Here is a 16,146-nt window from a genome sequence, read left to right on the forward strand (position 1 = left end):
AAATTATAACTGATACGATTTTCCTTAAATTTTATGATTGCCATACATAAATAGCCATGATTATAATAAATTGATTATTTTTTGTTTCAAATTTGATTATAGGATCATTTTGGATTTTAGAAAGATATTAGTTTATCATTTTAAATATAATGTTATAATCATGTTAAGTAATTTTTAATATAATTAAAAGCATATTAAATTTCGTATTCAAAACTTTTTATATGAATAATTATACGCCTACCATAAAATTATAGTTCCGTGTGATATGTTAACAAAATTATTTACAAAAAACAACGAATATAATAAAAAAATGTGAGATATTAAAAAAAAAATCTATTTTAATTGATCAGAACTGATCCTATAGTTCACCTTCGTATTTTCATCATTGTTTAACTAACATTCTCTAATTATAAAAAGAACAAAAAATCAGCTTTAAACTATTAGCGAGCTAAGAGAAAACTAATTTCAGAAAATATTGAAAATAAAGAAGTAAATAATTAAAATTTTAATCTAATTACTCAATAAAATATATTTTTTAATCTGATTTTTCACTAAACTAAAGTCCGTTTCACATTAACAACCTAATTATTTATTTAAGTTCAACAGGTGTAATAAATTATATATTGAATAAAAAGTGCTGGAAAACAAATAAAAGAAAGTAAAACGAGGGTTATAGTAACACGAAAAATTTATTTTCTGCATAGATTTTAATTCTGAACAGGTGAAGTTAATTTAAAATTAAAAACATGGAAAATAAAATAAAATGCATTTTTAAGGTAAATAAGAAATAAAATAAAAAATCTGATGCATACCACTCGAATCGAACTTCAACTATTGAATTGACTTTGGCGAGTTAAGAAATAAGTGAGAGATGTGAGATATAGAAAGTGCCACGAAAATTTGACGTGTAAGGTTTGACGCATAGGTCATGATAAGATCGTGGATTTTGAACAAAGATAGAGATACTTTAAGAGATGAGGTTGTTCATAATTTTGGCGACATAACTTGGGGATCTATGGTCCTTCAACCTTGTGGTGGTATACAATAATTAAATAATCAGATGGAATGCTCCATATAAAGTATTAAATAATAAGTAAAATAATAATATTTTTAAAACTAAATTAGTTATTGTTTAAGTCAGGCGAAAACATCATAGCTAAATCAATCATAGTGATATTGAAGTATTATTTGTTTTGGAGTAATTTTATTTTTAAAAGGCGTCTTGAAAGATGGAGAGAGTATACAAACTCCTTGGACGATGGGGAGAGTATGTAAACTCTTAAGCTTTGCCCTTAAAAGATGTTTCGGAAGGTAGACAATATATAAATTCTTTAGTGATATAGAATTTATTTGGTGTCCCAGTTGAGGACAAGAGACATTGTTGATCTCTACAGGCGGCGTCAATGTTGTGACCCGACCCAAGTTTTGATAACATTGTTAGGAACAACCACCACGTTTCTAAGGTATTGTCTGTTATGGAGCGTAAAACTCTGTTACAATTTTGTTTTTAAAAAGCGCCTAAGAGGGGGATAAAGTATATAAACTCCTAAGAGATATGAAACTTATTGGGTGTTCCAGTCGAGGGCAAAGGGAGTTGTCAGTCCCTACACCAATATTCTGACCCGACCCAAATCTATTCAGCAACATTGTTAAGAATAACTACCATGTTCCTGAGCTATTGTCCGCTTTAGAGCGTGAAATTCCGTTATGATTTTGTTCTTAAAAGATGTCTCAAAAGATAAATAAAGAAATGAATATTTAAATTACGTCTTGACCTCAACTCTGAACCGAAATAAAATTTATTACATATAACAGAATAAGTCACCAGTCAAGGACAAAAGGAGTTATCGATCCTCATATAATAGTGCCAATGTTAAAGAGTGATAAGTAGCATAAGGTATTTTATAAGGATAAATTATATTTATAGAATGATAAGTATTTTTGATAATTTGTATTAATCATCCTGATATAATTTAAAACATACATTATATATCAAATAATTTCACATTTGAAATTAACGACAGTTAATACATCAAGCGAGCAACTCGATTTGATTGAGATTTATTTTCTTTTTATCGATAATGACGTTCCACTGCCAAACATGACTATTATTTTTGGCACAATCGATAAGGAAAAAAAATTAGACATTTATTCACTTACGTGTCTCCTTAAAAGTTTCCGAATTGAGAAAACAGTCCCTCAATTTTATAATTAGCAGTTTTATAAGATTCTCAATATATATATATATATATATATATATATATATATGTATAAAATTGTTTGAATGAGTCCTTGCAATGAGATTATAATTGAAATTTGTGAAAATTATTTTATCAGATGTATAATCATGCAATTATTAATTTAGTCTATATCAATATATTTTAATTAAGAAGCAACAGGTCCCATGGTCTAGTGGTTAGGACATTGGACTCTGAATCCAGCAACCCGAGTTCAAATCTCGGTGGGACCTTTTTTTAAAATTTATAAAAAAGAAAACTTACTTTTTATGAAATATGAAGTTTTTTTTTTTTTTTTTTCTTGATCTTTCATGAACATGATCCACATATGAATCTAAATTGATTAAGGTCAGAGTTGATAAGAATATGTACCCATATCATTGAGAAGCTTTCCATTCACTGCACATTAATGCTGTATCTGAAACTTCTGAGATAACAACAGGTCGCAGAAAATAACTTTGGTTGGTTTGGACTGTAACAGTTCAGTACTCACTTATTTAACTTACTAGGTCCCACAAAATTAAATGTTTGATTATTTTTCTTCTTTTATCACAAAACAAGGTTGAACATCCTAGAAGACTCATTTGAACATACGACTTGTTTCTAGCATATGGGATGCTGTTTTTTGAGGTCCATGTCTTCCAGAAGCAATAATATCATACTATCTACTATTTTGGTATCAGAAGAGAGTAACTTCACTCTGGTGTGTGTATGTCATAAAATGTTATGTTATATGTTAAATTATGAAACCCTAATAAGTAACATAAATGAATCCATAGATAACGCAGTAGCATGATCAAACATGATATATTCTTGTATGCATTTATTCTAAGTGGATTGTTTTATTAGTTGTCATTTTAAAAGCACAATTTCCACCATTTTTTGGTTATCCACTAATAGTCATATATTTTCTTTAGGCTTAAATACTTTTTTGTTCTCATTTTAGTAGTGTTTGTTGCGGATAGTCCTCATTTTGACAGAATGTTTAAAATGGTCTTCATTTTTATCGAATATTTAAAATGGTCCTCATTTTCGCAATTCGTATTTTATTTGGTCATTTTCTGTAACGCCGTTTAAATCATTAACAGACCATTGTACATATGACACGGTTTGTATTAGGGTATGTTACATGTACTGTACATATGACTAATTAATGTTAATTTTTCAATTTATGGGAAATTTTGCTTGGATTTGCAGAGGAATCAGCTAATACTTGTCATTTCATCATTGGATTGCAGTTGCGCTCTTCATTTCAATTTTCCAGTTAATCATCATCAACGAGGTAAGTGGGTTTAGAGTTTTATGGGTTGTGTTTGCTCGTAAGTTAGGATTTTCGTAATTCTATTTTGGGATTTGTTTGTCTTTCGATTGTTGTGATATTCTGCATGGTTTCTAAATTACTTCCATGATTTTGTGTAGTTTGTGTCTGTAGGTAGGGTTTAGTGGGGTATTATTTCAGTTGGTTTGTTTGTCGGTTGTCGGTGTTGGTGTAATGATCCCCATTATTTATTTGTAATTGATTGTACCAATCTGCTTCAGGAGATCCACCTACGAAGAATATATCAATCCATCATCTTTCCAGTCAATGGTGAAGTCTTATGGGAAAGAACTCCCTACCCTGACGTCCATCCATCACATAAGAGATCTTACCAGGAAAGCCAAGAAAAAAAGAAAAAAAAAGAAGGTTGGAAGAGTGGGAGTTGAGAAAGGATAACACACAAATCAACAAAGGAGGTCATAGAAAAAAATGTAGCATATGCCGTCAGATTGGACATAACAGTAACAATTGCCCAGATAAGCCTGTGGATGAGCAGACTGCAACACATGCTGAGACTGTACCAGATACCCAAACTGCTGAGAATGCACCAACTGCTGAAACTCAAACAACTCAAACAGCAGAACCATCTCAGTAGTTTATGATGAAATTACATATTAGGAGGAGGCCATGATATCAGCTACAAACGTCTTAGTTATTTTTTGGAATTTCTGATGTAGAATTCATTATTGATGTACTGCATTTTGACTTAGATCAATTTAATTTTTCCCAAGCTTAGATCAATATCACTTACTTCAATGCTCAAATTAAGATGTCATTTTGAACATGTTGGGACTAATATCAACATAATCAAACTAATTCCTTTCTTCATTTAACAATAATACAAAACAGATTGGACTTTAAAAAATTACACACAATAACAGTACGAATAATACAATAACAACACAAGTGAACCCTATTACTAATTGCAGTCTCTTCTCAGCAACCTTCAATGACTTCTCCAAATCATTAATCTGGCTTATTTGTGTCATGATGATGACATCCTTTTCATCAACACCAATTGAGAATTGAGGAACAAGATTGCCAAAACTCACCAACTGCCCAGACATTCCTTACCAAACCCCTAACTCACTTATTTATCCTCAAATATCTAATTACCACACCTGTACAGTACGTACACGTAACACACCCTAATACAAACAAACCGTGCCACCTATACAATGCTCCGTTAATTATTTAAACGGCATTACAGAAAAGGATCAAATAAAACACGAATTGCAAAAATGATGATCATTTTAAACATTCGGTAAAAATGATGACCATTTTAAACATTCTGTCAAAATAAGGACCATCCGCAACAAATACTACAAAAATGAGGACTAAAAATGTATTTAAGCCTTTTCTTTATTAATGACTATTAGACCATCCTAATAGTCATAGGAAAAAAAAATCAATGGTATTCACAAATAAAGCTCCTACGAACATCAATCGAGAAATATTGAGTTGTATTGAAAAAAAGAAAAACATTGACAATAATAATTACAAATAATCGCAATTGGTTTAACTTGAAAAAAGAATTCTCTTAATATTGAACTCACAGTGTTCAGATTGGACTTATACTGGAAAAATATGAAAATAAAATACACACATTTAAGAGAGGGAAGATTATTTAAAAATTTAGATTATTACTTTTAGTAAGCTTTATAATGATATAATTAAGTAATTAACTCTTCTGACATCTTAATTTTACCCGTTTAAAAACTAATAAATATGATATTTTATCTAATGTTCAAAACAGATAAATCAATATATAAAATATATTAATACAATAATATTAAAGTTAGAACTATAAAAATTATAACATTTATACAAATAAACTAAAAACTAAAAATCAATAATAGTTCTATACACAAACTAATCACATATAATAACTTCTACTGAAACCTTCCACCAATTTAATAGATGACTTCTCATTCTTTAGAGGTGTCTTAGAAACTGCAATCACATCTACTATCACCAAATAGGTGATCATCGTATAACAAAGACAAACAACACACGACAAAAACACAACGAATGGTAAGCTAATATGGCAAAAGAGTTTTAATCATTAAAAGAATAGGATCAATTAATCATACACAGTTAATCATGAATCATTATCAATCTATTTCATACAAAGACCCAAACAACGACTCAATTATCCGGATACATGCATTAATATCGGATCCTGGAAAGTTGTGCACTTGTTTTGGCCTCTACTGCTCTACAGAGTCATTGTCAATGAATTTCACCCTACCACACACAATGTCCGTTAACGCCTCTGGTTAAGGTAAAATCCCTAGATTAGGAATTCATGCTCCTCTTACCACATGCCCCACCCTTCTCTACTTAAGAATTGGATGGTCATTAGAGCGTTAGGATCACTTCCAACTGGATCATATACTATTGCATACACTATTACAAATCACTCACAATTCTCCTTGAATTAGGATCAACAAATCTCAACTAAACCTCATAAAACCAATCTCAAATCCATCTCATATACCAAATCATTTAATCATAAAATTTATAAAGCTTCTAAAAGAACTCAGTCAACACCTATTCGGTTTTAATCCACTCGTTCAACGAACACATAATTCTCGTTGGATGAAAAACACATTTTCGACCAATATCATATTATTTGCCCATCAAATGTATTATTGGGACTCTAGAGAATACATTCCTTAATAATTCGTCCAACAAGTAAATGCTCGCCAAGTTATCTTACAAAATTCCATCCAAACGCATAATATAATGATAAACTAAAATTTATCTCTACTGTATAATTTTTTTGAAAAGTTAATTTTATTTATTTATAAGAATAAACTCATATATATATATATATATATATGTATATATATATATATATATATATATATATATAACTTTTCTCAATGGTCAACTCCATCCTTAAAAAAAAAAAAATGAAAAACAAAACTTAGAAATTGAATTTGGAACGGTCAATAAAAATGTCCTTATGTATTGTATGCATAAGTTAATTTTATTTGTTCAATTGCATTATTTATTAGAAAAAAGCAATAGAAATATTTAAAAGTTATATAAAAACAAATTGCAAAGGAAAAATGATAGTTTAATTATAATATGGTTTTTATATTTTAAGTACCTACTGACTTAACGTATTTAACCGGTAGTGTTGGTTTGGTTTAGAACTTCTGGAAAAAAAAATACGAATCTCAAACCTCATCTAATCCAATCCAAAACTATCTTAACTCAATAAGATAATAAATTTGCTGAAACTCAACTCAACATTCTCATAGAACCCATAATAAGATATAGAAAAAAAAAATGAAAATATCAATATTTAACTGTGTTTTTAAGACCTAAATTTTAAATAAAACAAAACTAATATATATTTTCATAAATGTAACGCATCATTCTAAATCATGAAAAAAATAATTGACTTGACAACAAACTAGGAGAAACATTTAACAAAAAGACAATCTCAAACTCATTATATGTGATATATGGATTTACCAAAGTTTGAATAAAATAAAAATACATACAAAATTAATTAATTAGTCCTTTCGGCCATAGTTTTGTGTGCATTAGAGAATAGTAGATGAGGAGTTAAACCAGCCATTTCGAACCCCAAACTAGTAAATAGTGACAAAAAAGTGAGAGATATGCAAAAAATTAACTCTCACCGTTGACACATTACCAAATCAATTTTATATTAAACAAAGAATCTCACATCTCATCTTATCTTTTAATACTAGAAATAAATAAATAAAATTAATATAACTAAATAATATACCCATACTCAATTAACGAAAATATTACATCATAAATACTCAATTAAAAAGATATAAAAGCTTTAAATATACTTAATAGATTAAAAATAACTAAATTCATGACTCATTTAAAACATAACTAACATATATATATATATATATATATATATATATATATATATATATATATATATATATATATATATATATACTTTTCGAGACTATTTCTCCTTGGAACAAAAATCACCGTCATTATGCAACAAAATTTGGCTGAACCAATAACCGAGTGGTACTTTTGTAATTAATTTTAAATATTATGATTTTTATGATATTTGTTAGGACCCACGATAACTTTCTTTCGAGTGGCTCCGCTTCACCCTCTGAATTTTTCTGACAGAGAAATGTATGAATGGCTAGTTAGTTTGTTAGTTCTCTGATTCTGATTTATTGAAAGGTGTTGGTTGCATTATTGCGTGCAGTGTTTGAAATTGTTTGAAGATGGAAGAAAGTGCATTGAGGGCCATGGACGCTGAGCAACTGAGAGAGCACGCTCACAAGATGGTCGATTTCATTTCCGATTACTACAAAACCATTCAAAACTTCCCCGTTCTCAGCCAAGTCCAGGTTCTTCATTCTCCTCCTTCTCTTCGAATCAATGCATTTCTAGAACTGATTTTACGTACATGCTGCTTCATCACTCTGTTTCTCCAATTTCAGCCAGGTTATCTGGGGAACCTTTTACCAGATTCTGCTCCCGAGTATCCTGACTCCTTGCAAAATGTTTTGGACGGTGAAACTTCTTACTTCGATTCTCAATTACCCTTTTTTGTTTAGTGCAACGTATTATTATTATTATTATTATTAGGGTCCTTTTGGATCAACTTTAAACAAACACTTCTAGACAAGACAATTAAGAATTTAAGTTGTACAGCGTCTTCCAATGTGGTTTTAAATTTGTGGTTGCAATGCAACACAGTTGCAGATTTGTTGTGAACCTTGGCGTTGTAGAAGATTGCTGGCCAATGCGGCCGCAATTGCAGCAATCAATACTCGTTACGGTTGCAGACAATTTTAAAACTATGGTTACAGAAGAGGTTTAATTCACTTAATCTTAATTTCTTTTATATAAGTGTTAAGAAAATTTTCCGGACAAAACCTTAGTAGTAGCAGCAGCAGCAATCGTATTTTCATTAGTTTAGTAGATTGTGAAATTGTTTGAGCAATGCTAGCGTGATACTGTTTGTCAAATTGTAGATGTAAAGGAGAAAATACTACCAGGGGTGACGCATTGGCAAAGCCCGAATTATTTTGCGTATTTTCCTTCCAACAGTAGCATTGCTGGGTTTCTTGGAGAGATGCTCAGTGCGGGTCTTAACATTGTGGGTTTCAGCTGGATAACTTCTCCTGCTGCCACTGAACTTGAAAGCATTGTTCTTGACTGGCTGGCTAAGGCGTTTCAGTTGCCTGAAGAATTCTATTCTACCGGTAAGGTCTTGGGATGCTGTATAGCGTATGAAGATACAATATGCACTACTAGTTTTTGTTTTTTAAGCTCAAGTTGGGTATTTTGTTATTTTATTTTGTATATGAAAAGGAAGAGATTGTATTCTCATGGGGTGTTCGTGTCTTAACTGATAATTGTAGAAATTATGGGATTCTAGGTACAGAGGCATGTAAGCTTGAGAACAGAGACTGATACTTTGAAGTTCATATTTACCTGATATGAGAGAACATATTGGATGTGTTACAAAACATAAAGCGCTAACCCTCACCGATATTAATACCAGAATCATTCCAAATTAAATATGAAATCAGATGATGAAATATAAGAAAATAGGGTAACCAATCTAAAACGTATAATAATTATAATTTAATATACTCTAAACTATTGTAAAATATAACTATGATATTATGGGAATCCTCTAGAAATTCAAACTCTAAGTCTATAATTAAGCAAATAATCTTGCAATAAACGAAGTTCATCTTGATGCTTCGTCGGCCCTTCCTTTTGGCTCCTGAAGTTCTTTTGTGAGTTTTTTTAGAACACGAGTCATTCTTTGTCTTGTCTTTTTCTTCTTCTTTAATAGAATGTGGACTTACATGGCCTTTATACTTTTCTGAATTGATATCTTTCCTTTATATTGCTCGAAGAGTAAAAGGAGAAGGAAAAGAGAAAAAAAGAAAATGGGTCAGTTCCATAAACAGGACTCATTCAGGTAGGTTTGCATATGAAATATCTCCTGGCTTTGGATGAGCTTGTAATTTGTAAACTCAGGCCTGAGATTTTCATTAACCTTCAACTCGGTTGAATTTTATAGATAATAAAAATGTGAGCCTAAATTGCATATGAATAATTTATTTGATAGAAAAGCTCAAATACACTATGTAAACTTTGACTGCAGGGAAAGGTGGTGGAGTTATACAGGGAACAGCAAGTGAAGCTGTACTAGTTGTCCTATTAGCAGCACGTGACAAGATCTTAAGAAGGCTTGGAAGGAGTGCCCTTCCTAAGCTTGTGATGTATGCATCTGATCAAACACACTCTGCTTTACGAAAAGCTTGCCAGGTACCTCCAATGACAGATAACAAAGAAAATGACCTTATCTTATGTACTCAAGGACATATGGATTTCCTTCTTGTTCATTTTCACTGTCAAGTTAACTTTTGTTGATCAGTGCTCCTAGCTTTCTGACCTATTTTAAACACTGAACATTTCTTTAAAACTTTTCTGTTGTTATTCCTTGGCATGAGTAGGTGTATCGAGATTCATATCAACTATAGATATGATCAATGTAATCATTATAAAGCTTGAGTATCTCTCTTTATATAAGTAAAATTTACGAGCTTGAATTACACTTTAAGCCAAAATTCGAAGAGAGGCCTTATAGATTTTTAATATTCTATTTATTTTGATTATGATTCGTTTTTTGTTTTATCCAAGGAAAAGAGTTGGTTATCTGTTAAATCTATAATCATAAGCTTCTTGTTAATAGTTTGCAAAATGGGGAAATAACAGAGATTTTTACTCAGTTAAATAAATTGTAATGGCTGTTTGTTTCCTTAATTACATGATTATCATGCTCTTTAGCACCAAACATATGTATATGCCAGTGTTACGGTGTCACCTGGAAACATATGACCTTAACTTTGATCACAACACCAAGTTCAAACTTATTCAGCCTATAGTCTATAAGTAGTTAATGTGTTGTTAGAGAAAACCTATTCTTCTGTAAGTATTTTAAAAATTTGTTTAGTATTTATCACCCAGTTGATCAAATGATAGTCTGATTCCATTTCTGGTATGAGAGTCTTCCTGTTTTTCTTATATGCATTCTTGAATATAACCAATGACATAATTTTTATTGTAATAGTTTTGAACTTTTCATTGGCAGATAGCAGGACTTAATCCTGAGCTTTGCAAGTTGCTTAAAGCTGATTCTTCAACAAATTATGCACTCTCTCCTGAAGTTCTTTCTGAAGCAATTTCAAATGACATTGCTGGCGGTCTTGTACCCTTTTTCTTATGTGCTACTGTAAGAATTGAACACTTACATGAATTTGTAAGAAATTGCTGTATAATGCATGGCCTTAACTGACCATTATTTACGTGTCTTATCTCCAATATTTTATCATACATGTTCAGAGAATTTCAAATAAGAAATTTCAGCTCATTTGAGCATAGGATCAAGGGATAAATGTCCTTCTTCATGTTGATACCTATGTACCGTCTCTTAATTATTTGTTGCTGGGAAACAAATGGTTATATACCTACTAATAGGGTCTATGTTAGGACTAAAGGCGAATGTTTATCACCCTGGAACTTGGAACTAATGTTTTGTTGATGAGTGAAAAGTATCTGAATTTTGATGTAACTTGAGGTAACTTAAGAGTCCATTATTTTTGGATATTAAGTTTCTTGCATTAATTGCATACATTACCCATTTATATATGCAGGTTGGCACCACTTCGTCAACAGCTATTGATCCACTGCCTGCATTGGGAAAAATTGCCAAGGTAATACATTTTATGGAGTTGTGATGTGAAAAAAGCTAGTATAGTCACTGATTCATTGTATTGAGGTTATTAAACCAAACGTTTATTTAAAAAAAAAATGTGACTCTCAAGGAACAGGAATGCAGTTAGATAGATGAAAACCCATAAATGACTATGCAGTATGTTATGAACTCAAGGATATAATGATACTTGTGGAGTTGCAAGAAAGAAAAGTTCGATACATGAGTATTTCAACTGTTTTGGCTCATTGTCCCTGCTTAGGCTTTTAGGATGAGTGGTTCATAAACCTCCGCTGACCTGCATCAAATTTTGTTTGTCCAGTCTTTTGAATGTATTTTGTAGAGCTATGAAATCTGATAATGCTCTGTTGCCTGTCTTTTTTGGCAGACCAACAATCTTTGGTTTCACGTGGATGCTGCTTATGCTGGCAGTGCTTGTATATGTCCAGAGTACCGCCACTGCTTTGACGGTATTGAAGAAACAGACTCGTTTAACATGAATGCACATAAATGGTTCCTCACTAACTTTGACTGTTCAGTACTTTGGGTTAAGGTATCCATAACGCATTTTTTATCTCAATCTCACTTTTGAATCTTTATTTGTAACATTTCAATGTACTTCAAGATAAGAGGTCAAACTTATTACGAGTTGATGACACAGGACAGAAGTTTTCTGATTCAATCACTGTCTACAAATCCTGAATTTCTGAAAAACAAGGTAAGTTTCTATTGCATGCTCGAGGTTTATGCTGAAGTTTAACTGCAGGAAGTTTTCAAACTTTTGAATAATCCTTTTTAGTTTTTCTTCTCTTTTCTGTGTGTGGATCTTACATTAAGCTATTATATTCCATTCAGTCAAGGTGTATAGACAGCATCACATTAAATTTACAAGTTGGTTCTCTAGATGAAAATTAAAGAATATGACTTGGTATTCCAAAAGAAAAGAGCATTCTACATTAAATGAACCCAAACGGTAAACAAATACATGTTAAGGAAAGAGAGAGTGAAACAAAATTGAAGCATCTAAAAATGTCCTCTTTTTCAACTTCCCTCAGAAAGGTGCTTCAAATGTTATGAGTGATAAGTATTGAATACTTATGGGAACACTCAGAAATTAACCGGGGGCATTTGTTTTTCAATTCTTTTTCTTATGTATCGACGTAGAGTTAATTTCCTCTTTCACTACGAACTAGTTCTTATCCCGAGTGAACAGAGTCAGTGTCACTTAAGCATGAAACTTGTCATCTGAAAGGTCGCTGCTATTATTATCTATTCGTGGTTTTATAGTGTGCTTATGTTTTTGACCTTGCAGGCCTCTGAAGGAAACACGGTCATAGATTACAAAGATTGGCAAATTCCTCTTGGGCGTCGCTTTAGGTGGTTTCTTGGTTATTTTCCTTTGGAAACGTTTTCATTGTTTCTTTCTCTCTATCTATACATAGATATATTTGTATTTGGTATTGAAATCTCTCTTCTCCTCGTTGAATTATTTTGTACCCGAGAATGTTCATGCATATCTTCGTCTGGACACATAAATCCTCTTTATTCGTGCATTTGGGCTCTAACTCATTTATGCCTAAAAGTATTAATAAGAGGAATGCTAATAATACCCTTTACTATTGCTTTAAATTTATTGGAAACTATGAAATCTGGATAGAAAGTCCTCACGTGATATGTGATGACTACCAAAATTGTATTTTTCATGAATTTCGGTGAATAGTAAAGGGTGCGTTCAAAAGAGTGTATTGTTAACATTTCTCGTATTAATTTTTTGTGATCTTGATTTTAATGTTTTTTTTTTTGGATTTTATGTACGTCTGAGTTTCTTTTCGATGTTCCCCGTTTTAAGAGATTACGGGAACTCTGATGTCAAAACTTCTATCAAATCATTGGTCTTATATCTTTTTAATAAATATTTCTGTACACCTTAGAAGTTTATATTTGCCAGCAAATGTGTGACATTGTCTATTCACTCTACTGGACTCCAGATCATTAAAATTGTGGATGGTGTTGCGACTTTATGGTTTGGAAGGTCTGCGAAGCCACGTAAGAAACCACATTGAGTTAGCTGCTTATTTTGAAGAGCTTGTTAATCAGGACACAAGATTCAAGGTACTCGTCCTTCTATGAAAAGCATTGTTCTTAATTTCTTAAGGCTTATTCTTAGTGTGGTCCCAATATTTGTTGGAATTATTTGACGTGGTTTTTCAACTTTTTAACCCAATATAGTTTTTAGAGGGTGATAACATGAAAATATATGATAATAAAAGGATTGGTACCAAGTTGGATAACCCAGTTATGTTTGGACAATGACACCTCATTACACCATGTGACAATATGACACGTGACAGTAAAGGTTGATGTCATGTTGGACAATGCAGCCACGTTAAACAATGACACCTTATAGTGAAGGATTGATATCATGTTGGACAACCCAAGACGATGACACTTGTTATTTATATTGTCGGTCACCCGCATGAAGAACAATTTAACATAATCAACTACATGGCTCTTTTTAACAAACATAGATATTACACTGAGTAAAAAAAAATTGAGGGACCACATTCCGATAAATATTGAGATCAAAAGTGATATTAAATCATTTCTTAATTTAAAAACAAATTATCCTTTATGTGGACAGCAAAAACTAGGTATTAGAGAATGCCTTCAGTCAAAACATGGTCCCTTCTTTTTTTATCAGCCAAAATATGGCCATCTAAATAATGTTTTAAGTCAATATATGCCAATATTGAATATTTTTCCTTAAGTAGTTTATTTACTTATCTGCATATGCTTTAAAATTGCAACAAATTCCCTTCCCAGGTGGTTGCACCTCGCACATTCTCCTTAGTTTGCTTTCGGCTATTGCCCCCTCTCAATTCTGAAGATCATGGTAATAAACTAAATAGTGATCTACTGGACTCAGTAAATTCAACAGGAAATATTTTCATATCACACACGGTAAGCATAAATTATCTTCATAATTTTGTAACTTTTGTTCTTTATTCTTTCTTTTTCACTAATTTTCTTTCCCTTCTTGTTACCTAATATGTGCAGGTTCTATCAGGTGAGTACATTCTACGTTTTGCAGTAGGAGCACCATTGACAGAAAGGAGGCATGTCACTACTGCGTGGCAGATTTTCCAAGATAAAGCCACTGCTCTACTCGAGAGTTTACAGGATTAATAATATGCTCTCAGCCTCGAGTTTCCCGATACAACATTAATTTGTGATTTTTTTCCTTTATTTTTGATTCCTTTTTTTTTTTTTAAATTGTCATGTGCTGAGCTGTAAACTTGGTAGATATTTCATTTTTTTTTAAGCAGCAATGTTATTTTTTTGTTAATAGTCGATAATACTCTCCAATTATAGACAGCTCAAAATATTTTTAACACAAGAATCAGATTTTTCTGAATTTTGGAATAATTGTAATTTTTAAATTTAAATGAAAATTATTTAGTTAATTAGAAACTAAATTAAACTACGAAATATATTTATATCAAATAACCAAAATTGGTGATATTACAGAAACTTAATAACTATTATTGGTGTAAAAATATAAACAGTTTTATAATTCTTAAAATTTAAAGGTAACTGTAGAATTTGCTATACAGGTGCTCTATTAAACTGTGAAGCATAAGGTGTCCCTTTACTTAAGCGAAATAAATGTTTATGGATTATTAGTCTAAAAGTGACGAAATAGCTTTTAGTAATGTCCTCCTATATTATCTAAGTATTCTTTTTAAGAATTTAAATATGAATTTGAATTTCACATTATATAAAAATAAAAAAAAGGTAATATATAAAAAAATTTACAAAATTGTTATCTTAAAGTTATGGAAATGAAGTGGTGACAAGTTTATGGACTATGTAATATATAGAAGAAACTATAAACACATTTCTTTCAAGCATTTTGAACTGTTAGAAAAAAAATAAATCTCCACAAGTTATTAAAGGCATATTTTGTCCAATTTTATTTAAAAATTTGACTTTACTGAAATCAATAATATATTTTAGTTGTTTGTTTCCTAATATCTCCTAATTATCTCAATAAAATTTTATTTTAACTAGTTGAATAATGAATAAATTACAATGCTTACTATTAGAAGAAAAGAAGAAGCAACTGGCATTTATTAAATATAATTATCTCAATAAAATTTTATTTTAACTAGTTGAATAATGAATAAATTACAATGCTTACTATTAGAAGAAAAGAAGAAGCAACTGGCATTTATTAAATATATAAGGTGTAACATCCCGTTTTCATAGTTTTTTTTTAAATTATTAAACAAAACATTTAAATTTTAGCAATTCAGAAGCAAATGATGACATAGGCCAGAATAATGCAATACAGTCATCCTCAAAAATAACCATACATACACTGATCAACCTATACTGTCCGTACACGACAAAAGGGATTACAAAATACCCGATCAGCTAAGCAAAAGAAAGAAAAGGTCACATATGCTACTGGTACGCCTAATGAAATCATCTCACGTCCCAGAGGGTGTATCCTCACCTGCACGTTTATCTGCTCACGCCATCCAATCGAGACGATCTTTGCAAAGATAGAAGACACACACAAACACACCATAGAAACTAGAAGGGTAAGCTAACTTGAATGAAGAGTAACCATGCAATTTATTTTATGCTAAGGCAGAAAACAGGATTCATTAAACAGTCTATCAAAAATCATCCAATTAATTCCAACTATAACACCACACGCCATTCTAGACTCGATATCCGGATTATGTAAGTGGCATTGGAGCTCTTGGTGACTTGCACTTGAGATGGTTCCTAAACTCTGTAGAGTTTTAGGCACAAGGGGTATT

At 31.3% G+C, this 16,146-nt stretch overlaps 1 protein-coding gene and 1 non-coding gene across 4 annotated transcripts; both read left to right on the forward strand.

The window, feature by feature from the left end:
* The first annotated feature begins 2,398 nt into the window (after positions 1-2,398).
* Positions 2,399-2,470, forward strand: TRNAQ-CUG. Its single transcript has one exon. It is a non-coding gene; the product is annotated as a tRNA-Gln (tRNA).
* A 5,101-nt stretch (positions 2,471-7,571) lies between these two features.
* On the forward strand, positions 7,572-14,662 carry LOC114175106 (tryptophan decarboxylase 2). 3 transcript variants are annotated; one of them, XM_028059873.1, is made up of 13 exons: positions 7,572-7,590; positions 7,781-7,925; positions 8,019-8,091; positions 8,556-8,786; positions 9,704-9,867; positions 10,694-10,834; positions 11,256-11,315; positions 11,703-11,867; positions 11,976-12,032; positions 12,627-12,691; positions 13,303-13,426; positions 14,138-14,275; positions 14,372-14,662. In XM_028059873.1, exons 2-13 carry the CDS (start codon positions 7,800-7,802, stop codon positions 14,498-14,500), a joined length of 1,473 nt encoding a protein of 490 aa, XP_027915674.1. In that variant the 5' UTR covers positions 7,572-7,590; positions 7,781-7,799; the 3' UTR covers positions 14,501-14,662. The 3 variants fall into 3 exon arrangements, with proteins under 3 accessions (XP_027915674.1, XP_027915670.1, XP_027915667.1); XM_028059869.1 differs by lacking the exon at positions 7,572-7,590 and adding an exon at positions 7,630-7,704; XM_028059866.1 differs by lacking the exon at positions 7,572-7,590 and having other exon boundaries at positions 7,711-7,925.
* The last annotated feature ends 1,484 nt before the right edge of the window (positions 14,663-16,146 follow it).

Source organism: Vigna unguiculata, chromosome 1, assembly GCF_004118075.2.
Source record: "Vigna unguiculata cultivar IT97K-499-35 chromosome 1, ASM411807v1, whole genome shotgun sequence".
Taxonomy (NCBI): Eukaryota; Viridiplantae; Streptophyta; class Magnoliopsida; order Fabales; family Fabaceae; genus Vigna; species Vigna unguiculata.